This window comes from Primulina eburnea, chromosome 8 (assembly GCF_022965805.1).
Source record: "Primulina eburnea isolate SZY01 chromosome 8, ASM2296580v1, whole genome shotgun sequence".
NCBI lineage: Eukaryota > Viridiplantae > Streptophyta > Magnoliopsida > Lamiales > Gesneriaceae > Primulina > Primulina eburnea.
The window spans coordinates 35,246,322-35,262,237 of NC_133108.1; the positions used below are offsets into that span (position 1 = coordinate 35,246,322).

General features: G+C 33.4%; 1 protein-coding gene and 1 long non-coding RNA gene across 8 annotated transcripts; one reads left to right on the forward strand and one right to left on the reverse strand.

Moving 5' to 3' along the window:
- The first annotated feature begins 344 nt into the window (after positions 1-344).
- LOC140839438 (uncharacterized) lies at positions 345-6,805 on the forward strand. Of its 7 annotated transcripts, none has more exons than XR_012119728.1 (5): positions 345-525; positions 622-677; positions 1,485-1,715; positions 2,251-2,934; positions 6,711-6,805. XR_012119728.1 is itself a non-coding variant. In XM_073206139.1 (5 exons), the coding sequence occupies exon 5, from the start codon at positions 2,253-2,255 to the stop codon at positions 3,810-3,812; it is 1,560 nt and encodes a 519-aa protein (XP_073062240.1). In that variant the 5' UTR covers positions 346-525; positions 622-686; positions 1,495-1,580; positions 1,659-1,715; positions 2,251-2,252. The 7 variants fall into 7 exon arrangements, 6 of the variants coding, with proteins under 6 accessions (XP_073062240.1, XP_073062241.1, XP_073062238.1 ...); XM_073206139.1 differs by lacking the exon at positions 6,711-6,805 and having other exon boundaries at positions 346-525; positions 622-686; positions 1,495-1,580; positions 1,659-1,715; positions 2,251-3,812; XM_073206140.1 differs by lacking the exon at positions 6,711-6,805 and having other exon boundaries at positions 346-525; positions 622-686; positions 1,495-1,574; positions 1,659-1,715; positions 2,251-3,812.
- Positions 3,783-8,538, reverse strand: LOC140839439 (uncharacterized). Its single transcript, XR_012119729.1, has 3 exons — positions 8,408-8,538; positions 5,783-7,310; positions 3,783-3,910 (listed from the first exon to the last, which is right to left on the reverse strand). It is a non-coding gene; the product is annotated as an uncharacterized lncRNA (long non-coding RNA).
- Between the last annotated feature and the right edge of the window lie 7,378 nt (positions 8,539-15,916).

Below are 15,916 nucleotides of genomic sequence, written 5' to 3' on the forward strand. Positions count from 1 at the left end.
TTATTTATTGCAGCACACATATTTATGATATATATTTTATTTTTAGAAATGACATTTTCGTGAGAAATTACTATTTTTGACAAAAATTCTGTTTTTATATATATATATAAAAGTAAGGCTTTTTTTTAATAATATTATAAATAATAAAACTAATCGTAAAACTATTGCAAATGTAAAAGATTTACAAATATATTGTAATCCGGGACTCACTGTCCCGGATTCTGACATTTTATTAAAAAAAATTAAAAAAAAAAAGACACGGTGAGAATCCGTGGGACACTGCCACGGACCGTGGCAGTGTCCCACGGATTCTCAGAATCCGTGTACATTCCGCGTAATCTCCACTTTAAATATAATGGTTTTTCTCTTCGGTGTGTGTATCATTCCATTTCTCGAAAATATTTGTTCCTCGTGTTGCGAGAAATATACCGAGAAATATGGGCAAAATCTATCGTTTTCACTTCGATCTTTATTAATATTGTTTGTTGATTTTATCATCCTTCTCATTTGAAGATATATAAAGAGGTAATGTTTAATTTCGTTGTTAATCTTATAATTATATATTTAGAATAATATTTAGTTTTGTGTAGTTTTTTTTATAATACTTGTAATTAATTTCAGATATTAGCATTGTCCGTTGATGTTATTACAAGTTTCGTATAATTACGTACGAGAAGGTAATTTAAGTATTTTTTTAATATTTTGTTTGTCTTATTTATATTATATTAATATAATTATAATTTTGTTCACTAACATTATATGATTAAGTATAATTTAATGAAATATTATAATTTTAATATTAAAAGCGATATTAAAAAATAGTTGTAATTTTAAAAAAATAATAAATATGACATTGTGATTTTTGAAATATTTGAATGTTAGTATTTTTAATATAATTAATTTATTTAATTTAATATAATAATGAGTTAATATTATTGTACTTAGTAGTACTGAAATTATAAATTATTTTCTTACATTTTTTAAATAAATTTTTAAAAATTTATATATGAAATAGTATTTAGTTACTCTATAACTTTGGTCACTTTAATATAATTTATATAATATTATAAATATGTTTATGTTAGTGCAAAGTAATATAAGAAATTGATAATTGTAATTAAAATATTTTTATCCAATTATATATTTTGAAATAACTTACTTAATATTTTAAAAAATTTATCCGTGAAATAACTTACTTAATATTTAATATAATTTATATAATATTTTAAAAATTTATCCGTGAAATAACTTACTTAATATTTAATATAATTATTTTAAAATTTTTGAATAACTTACTTAATATTTAATATAATTTATATAATAATATAAAAAATTATATATAAAATATTTTTATCCAATTATATATTTTGAAATAATTGTAATTAAAATATTTTTATCCGTGATTCTCCTCCTTTTATAAATTGCGTCGATCGTGTTATTATCGAAATTCCTAATTTGATTTTATCGTTTATGTTGATTATCAGAATTTTTGAGAATTGCGCCGAGTCTCAGCAATTCATCATTTGATTTGGGAGAATTGTGCTGAGTATCAGAATTTGAGAGAATTGCGCCGAGTCTAAGTCGAATCTCTGTTTTTTCTTTCTATGTTGAATTGTTGTATGTATATTGTATCTGATAAATTTTTTAATTTATTGCAGATATTAAACTCCGGTAGCTGATTTAATTACAAAATCCGTACAACGACATTTGAAAAGGTAATTTAAATAATTTTTTATATTTTAATTGTTTTTTTTATGTTGTATTAATGTAATTATTATTTTTTTCGGTTGTATTATATTATTTTATATACTTTTGTTACTAGTGACTTTTTATATTTATTTCAAAGTTTCACATCTCGACAGTATATGTATATATTAAAATAATAATAATAATAATAATAATAACATATTTTTATTCAATGATATATTTTGAATTTATTTACTTAAAAGTCTTATTTTAGTAATTAAATTAAGTTTTAAGGTACCAAAAATTTTATATGTAGTAAAACAATTTTGAAAAATATAAATTTATCTTGTAAATTGTTAATTTGTTTTTGTTTATTATATTTTTATTTTTATTTTTAGATTTTTTTATACACTTAATTGTTTAAATTATTAATATAAGAAATTAATATATTTGAAAATTTTAATTACACATTTTAAAAATCTAAATTGTTAATATAAGTCATAACAATTTTTTGTATTAAATTTTGTTATGATTGTATACATTATGTCATATTTTTTGGTGCAGAAATGGATACTGTGAGAGCCTTACTGTATGTAGGTGGTTATGTCATTATTGAAGATGGTAGGGTTGGATATAGTATCCCCGCGACAAGGCCCATTAGAATCTCTCGGTCTACTACATTTTCTCAATTGGTGAATTATGTGCATCGCAAGCTGGATATCGACCCATCAAAATTCTGCATCAAGTTGTCAACGAAATATTGTTATAGCTCGTTGGCTCGTTACACTGAAGAGCGTGTCTATATCACAGATGATGATAGTCTACAATTTATGTTTGAGTTGCCGACACTGGATTGCATGTACTTGTATGTTGATTCATCGCCAGTGTTACAGAACGTAAGTGATTACGATTTTGATGCAGTCATGCCAGTAATAACGCAAGGTTTGGGAACAGTAGGTTTGAATGAAGCGGGACCTTCTATGTATCACGTCGAGGAACAGTCAGGTCATACATACTCTGGGATCGACACTGGTCCTTGGGATCATCATATCACGGCTCACACTGAAGAAGACTATGCATGGGGGATGAATACAACACGAGAATGGGATTTCACTTCAAGGGGTTGGGATCATCATATCACGGGTCCATCAGGAGTTGATGTCGCATGGGGTTCTAGTAGAACAGGTCAATTGGATTTAAATTCATGGGCTAATGAGGAAAACACCACAAATGTTAGACATTTTGATAGTTCTACTGTGGATGCAAATATTCCCGCCCCAATTACAGAACACATGCTTGAGCAAGATGATTTATTTGGGGACAGCTCGCATCATGTCATGCATAGTGATGATGATTTTTATGCTACTTCAAGTGACGGAGAAGATGATCATCATGTTGACAATGCAAATGAAGGGACATCGACGCGTGTGTTAATGTCTGGAGCAACAATTACAGAGAACATTCCTATTGCACCGGAGCAACATTTACGTGAAATTCCCCAATTTTTTAATGAAGTCTATCTTGAACAAATTCCAGATTCATTTGGTATTCCTTCTGCATCACGAACAAACTTTTACAATCCTGAAAGGCCAGAGCTCGGTGTAAAAATGGTTTTTAAGAGCAAAGGTGAGTTAATAGCTTCTGTGAAGGATTTTTGTGTTCGTGTTTTGAGGCGTGAATATATCGTTGTCGAAAGTTCTCCGACAATTTGGAAGGTCAAATGCAAGAACTGGTCCGAAGGTGTCAATTGTGGGTGGGGACTTCGAGCATCGTTCAAAAAAAGTTTAGGCTACTTCATGATCACAAAATATGGTGGTGATCACACATGCATGTCTACCCAAGTCGGTATAGATCACCACAACCTTGACGTAAACATGATAGCCAATACACTTTTGGGAATCGTACGTTGTGATCCTGCATATGAAATAAAATATGTGCGAGAAAGTATTAAAGAAAAATATGGGTATGATATATCGCATGCTAAGGCATGGCGGAGTTTGAAACGCGCGGTGGAGTTAGTCTATGGCACATGGGAAAGCTCTGTAACTTTGCTTCCTAAATATATGGGAGCTTTGTTGAAGTACAATCCAGGAACTGTTGTAGAATGGAAGCATCTTCGACCGTAGGACCATCCACATAAAGTTTTGAACTTTGTGTTTTGGGCATTTAGACCATGTATAGATGGTTTTCGACATTGTCGCAACGTAATCAGTGTAGACGGTACCTGTAATGCCCGAGACTTAATTACTGTAATCATACGTTGATTAATTTCATGATTGAGGTGATACGAACTTGAATGAAGAAGTCGGGCATCGTTATAATATAAGTCAAGATGTTCAACCGAACATCTCGAGATGTTCGGCCGAACATCTCAAAAGAAATGACCGGCGCACATGCGCGAAGAAACACGCGCATCTGCGCGAGGGGTCCAGAAGCCCTCGCGCATATGCGCGAGATAATGCGCGCATATGCGCCGGCATGCAAAACGGGGTGGTGCCACTTGCCATTGCTAGCGACGTGGATGTATATATATATATACATACCAACGTTAATCAGAAGGAAAAACGAAGAAATGGGGAAAAAGCTCTCAAATTTCCTCCGAAGCTTATAGTTACGATTTTATGAAATCCGTTCGTCTGATTTCAAATCCGACTTCGGTACTGTGTTCCTATCAACGCAGGCTACGACTGGACGTAAGTTTTGTTACGTTTAGACATGATTTGAAATTATGATATTGTCAGAATTGAATATGATTCAGATATGGTGTTTCTGCTACTGTAGACCTTGTATAATTGAAATCAGATCGAAGAACAGACTGTGTATGTAATTGTTATGATTTTCAGAGTCGATTTGACTGAGATTTGATATCAGATTTGTGTTATCGTTGAGATTATAAATTGTATTAATACCGATTATGACTCGTGGTATTATATATGTGGTGTTCAGAATGACGGGGTATTCAGATTGTATTGTTATGCCGTCGAAACATCAGTTGAGTTAAATTGATCAGATTCAGATATGATTTCGATTAGATTGTGATATTATTGATATGACTCAGATTGTATTTTGTTCAGATATTGATCAGAACAGGTGTTGAATTGAGTTATATACTGATGTTGTATTTATATGATTGTCATTTCCAGACTGGGTATGGATAGATCAGAATACGAGACTTCGTCTTCGTCAGACCGGGAAGACAAAGGTATAAATTAATGTTGAGTTGGGATTGCACAACTCAAGTTAGGTTTGACTTGAGTTTCCCTAAATCACATACTTTATTTTATTGCATAGATATTTGAAGATTATCAGATTGATATGTTAATGGATTGACTTAGAATAGAGTCAGAGTCCGAGTCTAGGGCTGACAGCCTAACTAGGGCAGAACCGCCGAGTCTTTCTCAGAACCGATAAGACTCTAGACTTACGGTGTATCGACGAGCTTCAGATGTAGATCGACGTCTATCTCAGACACACTCGATACAGCATACCAAAGTCTAAATTAGATTGGGATCCCTAGATTAGAATGAGAGATGAGTCAAGTCTTAGATAGTGAGACTAGAGTTTGATTTACAGATCCGTATTAATTATGTTTCGTAGATTACGATTCATGTTTTATTTACAGACTTGTATTGATACATGTTGTTGATTATGCTACATGTGATAAGATATAATTCATCCTTTTTATATGTTTTATATGCTTGCATGATTACATTGTTTATACTGGGATATTTATATCTCACCGGAGTTATCCGGCTGTTGTCTTGTTTGTATGTGTGCATGACAACAGGTGGGGCAGGATCGGGGTCCAGAAGAAGAGGAGAGATCAAGATTAGCGTGGTGATTCCGGACTTGGATATAGATAGGTTTTATTACTTGAAATTTAGTAGTCGAACCTTAGATTAATTGAAAGACTATTGTACATTATTATATTTTTGTACTGAAACGTAGTTTATACAGATATGTATATTACGTAGATGCCATTACCTTCCGCGAGTGTATTTTAAAAAGAAAAAATTTTAGACCATGTTTATATTAATTGATAATTAAACCCCAAAGATGATTAAGAAGATGATTAGCGTCCGAGTCCCCACAGTACCCATATGTACACCAAATATAAGCACAAACTACTCATAGCAGTAACATTGGATGTCAATAACCAGGTTTTGCCGTTAGCATTTGCGCTTGATGATGAAGAAAATTATGAGTCTTGGCATTGGTTCCTCGGTAATGTTGCACGACATGTTACCAGAGGGTGTAGTGGTGTGTGCCTTATATCTGATAGACATGCGGGTATAACAAGTGCAGTTCAAGATCTCCCTGACTTCAAGCCTCCTCTTGGTGTTCATCGTTTCTGTTTGAGGCATGTTTGCTCTAATTTCAACAGCAGGTTCAAAAACATTCATTTAAAAGACTTATGTTGGGAAGCAGGGATACAACACCATGTAGCAAAATTTAATGCGACAATGGAGGCAATTAAAACAAATAATGCAGCAGCTTTCACGTATTTGTCAAACATTCCAAAAGAAAAATGGTCATTGGCTCATGATGGTGGATGGCGACGAGGGATAATGACGACGAACATGTCTGAGTGTATTAATGGTGTGTTGAAAGGGGCGCGACGTCTTCCAATAACTGCGATAGTGGAGATGAGCTTACAGCGTTGCGTGTACTATTTCATTGAACGGCGAGCTCGCAGTGATAAGATGATGGAAAAAAATCAACCATGGACCGACTATGCATACTCTAAATTTGATATGTGGTCAAAGAAGTAGATCGTAGAAGTGTAAAATCTGCAATAACATACAACAAAAATAGTCAAATCATAAGGAAAATTAATTATGATGGTAAATAAAATGACCGTAGAAGTGTAAAATTACCTGCAATATCTGAACAGGGCCACACAAAACAACTTTTACTCCCATTGATGTGTCGCACAACTCTCTATAAAGGTATGCCAACACAGCAGAACCCCAGCTAAACGTATTCACTATTTCTATGTCCTCAAGAAAATGCAAATACATAAGTTTAACAGCAACACCTTCCGAGTCCGGAAACATACATCCACCAATGATCATCAATGCAACACAACGGGAATATTGTGTTACGTCATCTTCAGTGCTTTCATCATTAATCATATTATTTAGGCAATGGTCTAGCAACGCGGTCAGATAAAGATGTGCACCTTTAATCTGAGAAGATGTAGGCATAAAACCCAACCAAGTAGCGCAGCGCTGTTGTAAAGTATTTTTGTTGTACGCGGTATCGACACCAGTGATGGGCATGCCATCAATATTCAACCCCCAAATAAGGGCAACGTCCTGTAGGGTGATTGTTGTCTCGCCCACTGTAAGGTGAAATGTGTGTGTCTCACGACGCAATCTCTCAACAATGGCTGTAAGTAAATGATTATCGTAATATTTAATTGGACCACACTGAATGACACCATAGAAGCCAATGCGTGCAAGACATAGGCGGACACGGAGGTGAATCCCAGCATTAAGCAATCTCCAAAGACATTTGTCAGATCGACGTGGCGGAATTAGTTCATCCATATTTTCAGATTTGATATTATTTGATATGTGTCTATCTCGCAAATACAACACATTGTCCGTATTTTCAGCCATCTTTCAAACAAAAAATCATTAGTTAGCAAATATTAAATTTTATATTGTACAAAATTTAACTACATATTTTATACTAAACAAAATTTATTTGCAATTTCTCCGGCGAAAAAATTAAACGTATATGTTGATAATAAAACTAATTACTATAAATTTATTAATTTCTTTTAAAAATCAATAATACATCAAAAAAAGTAACATGTAATTATAATACATAGATTATTAATAGTTATTTTTAAGTATATTAATAATTATAAAACGTATACATTAGTAATAGTTATTTAATATAACATGTAATTATAATAGTTATTTATTAGAACATTTATTATAACATTTACTTATTAAGTATAGTAGTAGTTATAAAACGTAGACATTAGTAATATTTATTTATTATAAACAATACAGTAGTAATAGTTATAAAATGTATACATTTATTGTAACTAAATTAAGTTTAGTGTATTATTTATACCATTATTATTATAATTATTCCAATAATAAAATTACTATTATAACTATTACGTGTTGCGTTCATCACTACACAATTATACAATTAATATTATATAATTAATATTTTATTTATTCCAATCTAATAATTATATATTTATTATTATGGAATTAATAGTTGAATTAATCCAATAGTACAAGACGTATACATGTTTTATAATTAATTTAAATATATTTATTATTATACAATTATTATAGTAGTTATTTCTATAATACAAAACGTATATATTTATTATAATTAATTTAAGTATAGTTATTATTATACAATTATTATTATAAATATTACGTGATGTGTTTATTATTATACAATTACACAATTAATATTCTAATTAATCAAATATTATAATTATATAGTTATTATTAAACAACTAATATTATACCTAATTCAAATAATACAATTACTATTATAATTATTGTAATCAAATTAAACATAATTATTAATATTACTCAAAAATTTTACGATACGTGAACATATATATTGTAAAATATAGTATTATAATTCTAATGAATAAAACTTACGTTAATGACGAAAGAAAAATGCTCAAACGGAAAAGTATTATAATTTAAAAAAAAAAAATTTAATGACGAAGACTTACGTAAATGAAGAATTCTGAAGATCCGTGCCGGAAAAAAAATACTCGATGCTCGGTGATAGAAATAACAATTCGCCCGAGAGAAAAAGAAGAATTGTTCGGTGCAAATGAGGAGGAGCGCACAAGAAAGGCTTGGTGATGAAAATGAGAAGGTGCGAGCAGGGCCGATCCTACCAATATTTGGGCCTGAGTCTAACTTTTAGAAATAGACCTCTGAATCATAATGTGTGTTCATATTTTTTTTAGTTCGATAGCAATTTTTCAAATTAAACCAATACGTTAAAGACAATATAAAAAATTAAATGAATAAAAATATCAAACATGTCCAAAATGATCACTAAAAAACAACCCGTCTAACAGTTTTAGAGCTAAAAATACTAATCAAGTATGTACAATCAAGTTGTTCAGTAATTTCTTTCTCAATCGATAACATAGCCAATCCATTCAATCTTTCTTGTGACATGGTTGATCGGAGAAAAATTTTGATGAGTTTTAACTTTGAGAAACTTCGCTCTGCATTTGCTACTGTGACCGGGACAGTCAACAAGATTTTATAAGCAATATGAGCATTTGGTAAACACCCATCCATTTTCTTCAAGTAATTCACTACATCAATGGCCGATTTTGCTTCTCTTGGTAATGAGCACCTCAAGAATGTCAACTCCGAAAATAGATCATCCCCATTAATATCAGAACAACCCTTATGAGTCAAAGAATTTTCAAGATTTTTGCAAGACCTCAACAAAGTTTCATCGTCTGTACGTTGTAAGCAACTGATTAGGGGAGAAAGCATTATAATACAAATTATTACTGAACATAACATTAATACACTTACAAGGGTGAGCAACTGATGCTGGAGTCGAAGATGGAGAAGACGAAGGATAGATATCACTTTGGCCGTTGTTTCTGTCTTTCTCGCCAAGTTTGGGATAAGCAATTTGACAATATTTTATTTGATATTTTATTATTCTTTATATTTTAATATTTATAAATTAAAAAGGCAGTATATATAATAAATTTTTTTAAAATTTTTGGGCCCCAAAACAAATTGGGCCTGAGTCATCCGACTCTCACGACTCCAAAGAAGCACGGCCCTGGGTGCGAGGGAATTTAAAGAAGGGGAATCACGGGAAGGAGTCACGGATTCTTTGAATCCAGCTGCACGGATTAGAATCCGCAGCAGCCTGCTACGGATTTTGACAGCAAGTCACGGATTCAAAGAATCCGTGACTCTTTTTTTATTTTTTTTTAAAAATTCTGAATCCGCGGCAGTTAATTGCGGATTATAATAGATTTGTAAACCCTCTCATTTTGCACTATTTTTGTAATGATTTTTATAATTTATATTATTTTTAAAAAAAAACCTAAAAGTAACGTCAGGAGAATTAAATGTATATATATATATATATAAAAGTAACGTCAGGAGAATTAAATGCAACACAAATTATTGCATGCACTTCGTCCAAGAACACCTATCGCACTTTTTCCCCTTTGACGTTAGGGGAATGAATATAATATAATATAATGTAACAATAATGTAACAATATAATTGAATAAATTTATAATTGTGCCAATTATCCGTTCACAGTGGACGAGAAAATTGATATACTGTTTTCGTCGTTTATTTAGTCATTGTTTCGGTTTAGGATAATAAATTTATTTAATTTTTTAAAACTTTATTTTTTTTGTTAGAATATTAAGGGAAAATTGCTCATAAATCCTTAAACCCAAACTTAACTTGCCCCCAACTCCCTAACCATCAAAAACTCTCTTTAACTCCCTAAATCTATAAAATTGACAAAACTACCCTTATTCTTTATTTTCTTCTAGTTGATCCTCCATGCTTTCGAAAATGGTATCAGAGCGAAAGGTTGATTTATTTCAAACACAAATTTTATTATTACTAGTAACTAATTGTATGAGAAGAAGAATTTTGAAAAATTATGAATCCGAACTACGGTTCGAGAAAAATAATTTACAAGGAATATTCCAATATTTTGGAATATAAACAAGGTCATCTAACTATTGTTAGATATCAGAACCGAAAGGGAAGTTACTGCGGTCCCAGGTAAAATCTCAGGTAAACTTATGATTCTAAATAATAAGTTTCTGGAGATAGTTCCAGATTCCTCTAAGATCTCTTCAGATCTTAGAGAAATTCAGAAAACAGTACAAAATTATGGCAATATGCTATATTTTGTACCACAAAGAATTGAGAAATCCTTGAAATCCAGGAAGAAATTCTTGGAATATTAAAGGATATTCAAACAAGAATTCAGAAACTGGAACAACAACCCAGTTCCAGTAGACGAACTTCAGGAGGTTGGTTACCACCATCTTTTGGTACTGAACCTTTGTTACATCAACAAGGGAAGGCCAGAGTGGTGTCAAAACCTTTAACTGAAGAAGAAAAAATGATCAATCTAATCAAGTCGGTTTCAGAAAAGAAATTTATCTGTTGACAACCTTAGAAAGGATTGGTTTAGAGGATCTACAAGAGCTTGCGGAATCTTTCGCAAATCTCAAAGTAGTAGATCTAAGGATGAATACAACAGTAGGTGAAACACCACCTGCTATAACCTGGTCATCCTCTCAAGAACCACCCAGGGAAAGTGTGGGATCTCAGAATGTAAACATGAGAGAAGCTCAATCCGATTTCCATACTGGTGGAGGATCACACCCAGCAGGGACAAGGGCAAGGGCAAGGAGAAATCAAATTCATTTGCACCAAACACCCTATGGGAAAACTGTTTTGGATCCTATATATCCTTACGGGGTTATGCTTAACCTTGATGTATTAGACTTCAAAAACAGAGAAGATCTCATAGATGATTGGACATCTGCTATGATAATTGCAGCAGGAACACTCGATCTCAACAAAGAAGGATTCATTAAACTTTTGGAAATGAGTCTTATGGGATCAGTGAAAATTGCTTGGGACATGACTTCATTAGACATGAAAGAGTCAGTCCTAGCTGGTGAATCTCTTAGTGAGATCGCTGGAAAAATGGCTACCCTATTTAAAGCACATTTTATAGGGGTAGACTATTTCAACAGTCAAGATACAGAGAAGAAGAAATACACTCAAGCTCTGTATAGTCTTGAATTAAATGACATATGTTTGGTGGATGAATACATTATGTTATTCACTAAATATAGATGGAATTCAGGAGTCGAAGAAGATATAGCTATGCAGCTTTTCTTAGATGTAAAGTTTTTCTACAATAAGAAAGCTTAGATGCCCAGAGGGATGGAAGGAGTTAGAAATAGTATTTGACATTACAAAGCAAAGGAATCAATTTCCTTGTAATTCAATATACTATTTGGAACAACCTACGATAGGAACTTACCAAGGACTGATTAATATCGGAGAATTGGAAGTACATATCCAAGGGATTCCAGGTAAAGAATCAGATCGACTGATTCTCGGATTAGAGTTTCTCGAGGAACACAAACCTTGGAAACGTCTAGAATACGGAATGGAGTTTATTGTAGAAGATAAGATGTGGAAAGTCCAATGACCACAAGTCCATTCTCCATATACATTCCAGTAGGAATGTTATATGAACAATATAAGGCAGAATATTTTGCTGCTTATATTGATTCAGGTGCTGGAATCTGTACAGAAAAACGAGGAGTTTTTCCAAACAATTTGGAAGAAGAATTATCCAAGATTGCTGGAAGAGATTTTTCCAGAAGAATCTTAATCTTATGTAAAGGGATTAATGTGACTGAAATTATGATTGGCGGTGCTGGACAAACACATTGGTATAAGGTAAAGACACCAATAATTTATTTTCATGATACATGAGCTGATATATTGTTAGGAAATAATTCCTACAAATGTTCAAGTCCTATAGTCAAGAAAATGAGACTAGAAGATTAGTGTTCACAACACCCTGTGATCACAAAATCATAGTCCAGAGACTACGAGAGGCATTTTACAGAAAATTGCCGATCCAGTTTCGCAGCAAGCGTGGTGATTCAGGACAAATTCTGAACCCAAAAATGAAGGATTCTAGACGGTTTGGAGAAACAGTGCTCCAGTTAAGAGCAGATCAAGTACTCCAACCAGAAGATATAGAATGCCTTAAGATAACTCTACAAACAAATGAAGTAGAGTTTGAATCTAAGGTATCATTGGAAGATGTCAAGAAGAGGATCAAAGAAAATTACAATGAAGATCCCTTGGCATTGTGGGACAGAAATCAACTCAAGGCTTGCCTTAAGATCAAAGAAGGCAAAGAGTATGAATTTGTCCGTTGTAAACCCATTCCAATGAACATCATTGATCAAAGAGATATGCAGATTATAATCAAGGAACATTTGGATCTTGGTTTGATCAAGGCAGGTATGTCACCATATAGCAGTACAGGTTTCCTGGTAAGAAATCATGGTGAGATAAAACGAGGAAAACCCAGATTGGTTATTAATTATCAAGAAATTAATAAAATTCTGGAGTTTGATGGGTATTTTATACCAAGCAGAGAACATCTAATCAGTTGCATACGCAATGCAAAGATATTCTCTAAATTTGATTGTAAGTCCGGATTTTATCAGATTCGGATGGAGGAAGGAAGAAAGAAATTCACAGCTTTCTCCACACCTCAAGGACATTATATCTGGGAAGTATTACCAATGGGATTGGCTAATTCACCACAGATATTTCAAAGAAAAATGGATAATCTTTTTAAAGATTATTTTAAATTTATGTTTGTTTACATCGAGGATATTCTGATAGCATCTAAAGATATAAATGAACATGTTAAGCATTTGGAGATTTTCTCTAATGTTTGCAAGAAATAAGGACTGGTTTTATCTGAAAAGAAAGCAGTCATTGCTACAAGAAAGATTGAATTCCTCGGAATTGAAATCGATGAGACATGAATAATTCTGCAAGAATACATAGTGGAAAAGGTGCAGAATTTTCCAGAAAATCTCAAAGACAAGAAGCAACTTCAAAGTTTCTTAGGAGTTGTTAATTTTGCTGGGAGGTTTATCAAAAACCTAGCAAAACATAGGAAGGTGTTCAGTCCATTGTTGAAAAAAGATGCTAGATTTATATGGACAGACGAACACACAAAATGACTGATCCATTTAAAGGAGGTTTGCAAAAATCTTCCGAAAATGGCTATTCCTCAAGATGAAGATGATCTGGTATTATATACTGATGCCAGTGATCATTGGTGGGCAGCAGTTCTTACTAAGCTCACCCCAGACGGAGAACAACCATGTAGATATTGTAGTGAGTTATTCTCAGATTCAGAAGCCATAAGATGGCATATCAACGAAAAGGAATTTTATGCAGTAAAGAGGGCTTTTGAAAAATGGTCATTATTTCTACTTGCAAAGAAATTCATTTTGAAAGTTGATAACACACAAGTTAAAGCTTTTTTAAGGAATAGAATTGAGTTTAAACCTGAGAAGGCTAGATTATTACGATGGCAAGCACTATGTCAGAATTATATTTTTGATATTGTGATAATTAAATCTCATGAAAATATTCTTGCAAATTTTTTAACAAGAGATGGACAGCATTGACATAGATGCTATTATCAAGATGCAGAGGCATTTGAGGGAACACCTTGAAATGCTTCAAACCGAGTTCAACAAGTTAGCTGTAAACGCAGAAGTTGCGGGAAGGCTACAACAAGCTGATAATAGAATTGTCTCTGATCGAATTACTGTGTGTTTACATGCATATACTCAGTTATGGTCTGTAATGCAAAGGTCTATCCTCCATGGCATTGAGAAACCACTGGTTTCCCAAATGGAGAGTTTTCGAGTACAGGACTCTATACCTATAGCGGGGGATTCAAATATCCCTTGCACAAGTGTTAAGTCGGGATCATCACCAGATGAGTCGGCTAAAACAAAAATTGAGACTCCTGATCATTATCTTGAATCTTCAAATCAACCCTTCACCTCGGGGATTGAAGAGGGAGAGATCAACCTTAGGCCTCGTATTGGCAAAGACAAAACTAAGGTTGATACTAATGAAAGTGTAATTTCTCCATTTCAGGTTTATCAGCAGAATTGGGAGAAATTGAAAACACGTATTGACATTAACCCAGCTATAAACAGGGTTGATGTTTCAGGAAAATATCCCAGGGTATGGATGAAACAAAATTCATATCCAAAGGAGGTCAAGGCATGGTATGAATTCGGGGCTCTTGCCTCAGTTTATACTACATCACCCAGCTTTCCAGAAATTTCAGGTCTACCAAATTGGATCCAGGAAGCTGTTCACGAGACTTGGGCAAATAATGATTATTTGTCCAGAGGAGATGTTCTGGAGCTATACTTGTTTAGTGCAGCACCAGAACCAGCAGGAAAAGGTTCTCATGAAGCCTTTCATTTTATCAAGCTAAGGAGGCCGGATACAAATGTCCAAAAATTTATCAAAGATCCTCCAACAGAAGAAACACCCCTGGTTGCTTCAATTACTGAAGATGATATTTCTACCAGAAGAGCTTGGGGCCTATGGGTCTGTCTCACTGAGATGGACAAAGTCAAGTTTTCGTTCAAATTTTATAATCATTCAGTGAACGGATCATTCTTGTTAAATACCATGACAGGGAAAACCACAAGTTTTGCAGAAGATTTATTCGAGAAAAAGAGAAATCTTGTGGAATAGCAAGCTGCCGGCCAGTAAAGAGACTCGCCGAAAATTCTGTAACATGGCACATATAGGAAGATGGTTAGAAAACATCTGCCTTGAATGCCAAAACCAGAAGGAACCTGAATTCGGTAAAGGATTCAAGCCGAGATCTGATCGGAAACACTTTACCGACACCAGCACAAGTGGGGATGGACCACAATCACGTTTTCCTCGAGGACAGCGAAAACCAAAGATTCCTCGACAAAATTAATAAGTGGACATGTGACTCACCCACAAAAGGACCACCATGTGAGAATTCATGTGAGTGGAAGGACAGGACCACCAATAATCGGTGGAAAAGGACAAGGATCATTGAATACCTAATTTAAAAAAGTAATCCAATGAATAAAAGCAAGACAACTGGTCCCGAAATTTTATCTATAAATAAGGATAGATTGGAACCAGGGAAAACACACCAAGAAAAAAAACCTAAAGAAGATGTATTTTACATATCTGAAGGTTTTGAAAAGAAAACTCAAGTATGAAAGAAGTGAGCTAAAAGCCCTCAGATCAATAGCTCAAATGTACCAAGAAAAGGGGGATGAAATTACAGCTGATCTTTTTCAAACGCATTCCTAATGGCAGTGCGGTGAAATTTAAAAATGAGAAAAGTTGATGTCTAGATTAATAATCTAGAAAAAGACAGAACAAGAAGGGACCACTCAACCACCGCAGGGTCCATACGCAAGCTGTAAAGGCTTATCAAGATTTGAAGTCCGAGTTTCAAATCCGAAGGAGCCTTCTATAAATAAAGAAGCACAAGAAAGATGAAGGCATCGATCAACCTCTTCATTTTTCTTCAAATCTATTTGTAATATTTTCTTTCAAGTTTTATGTGTGTAGTGAGTTCA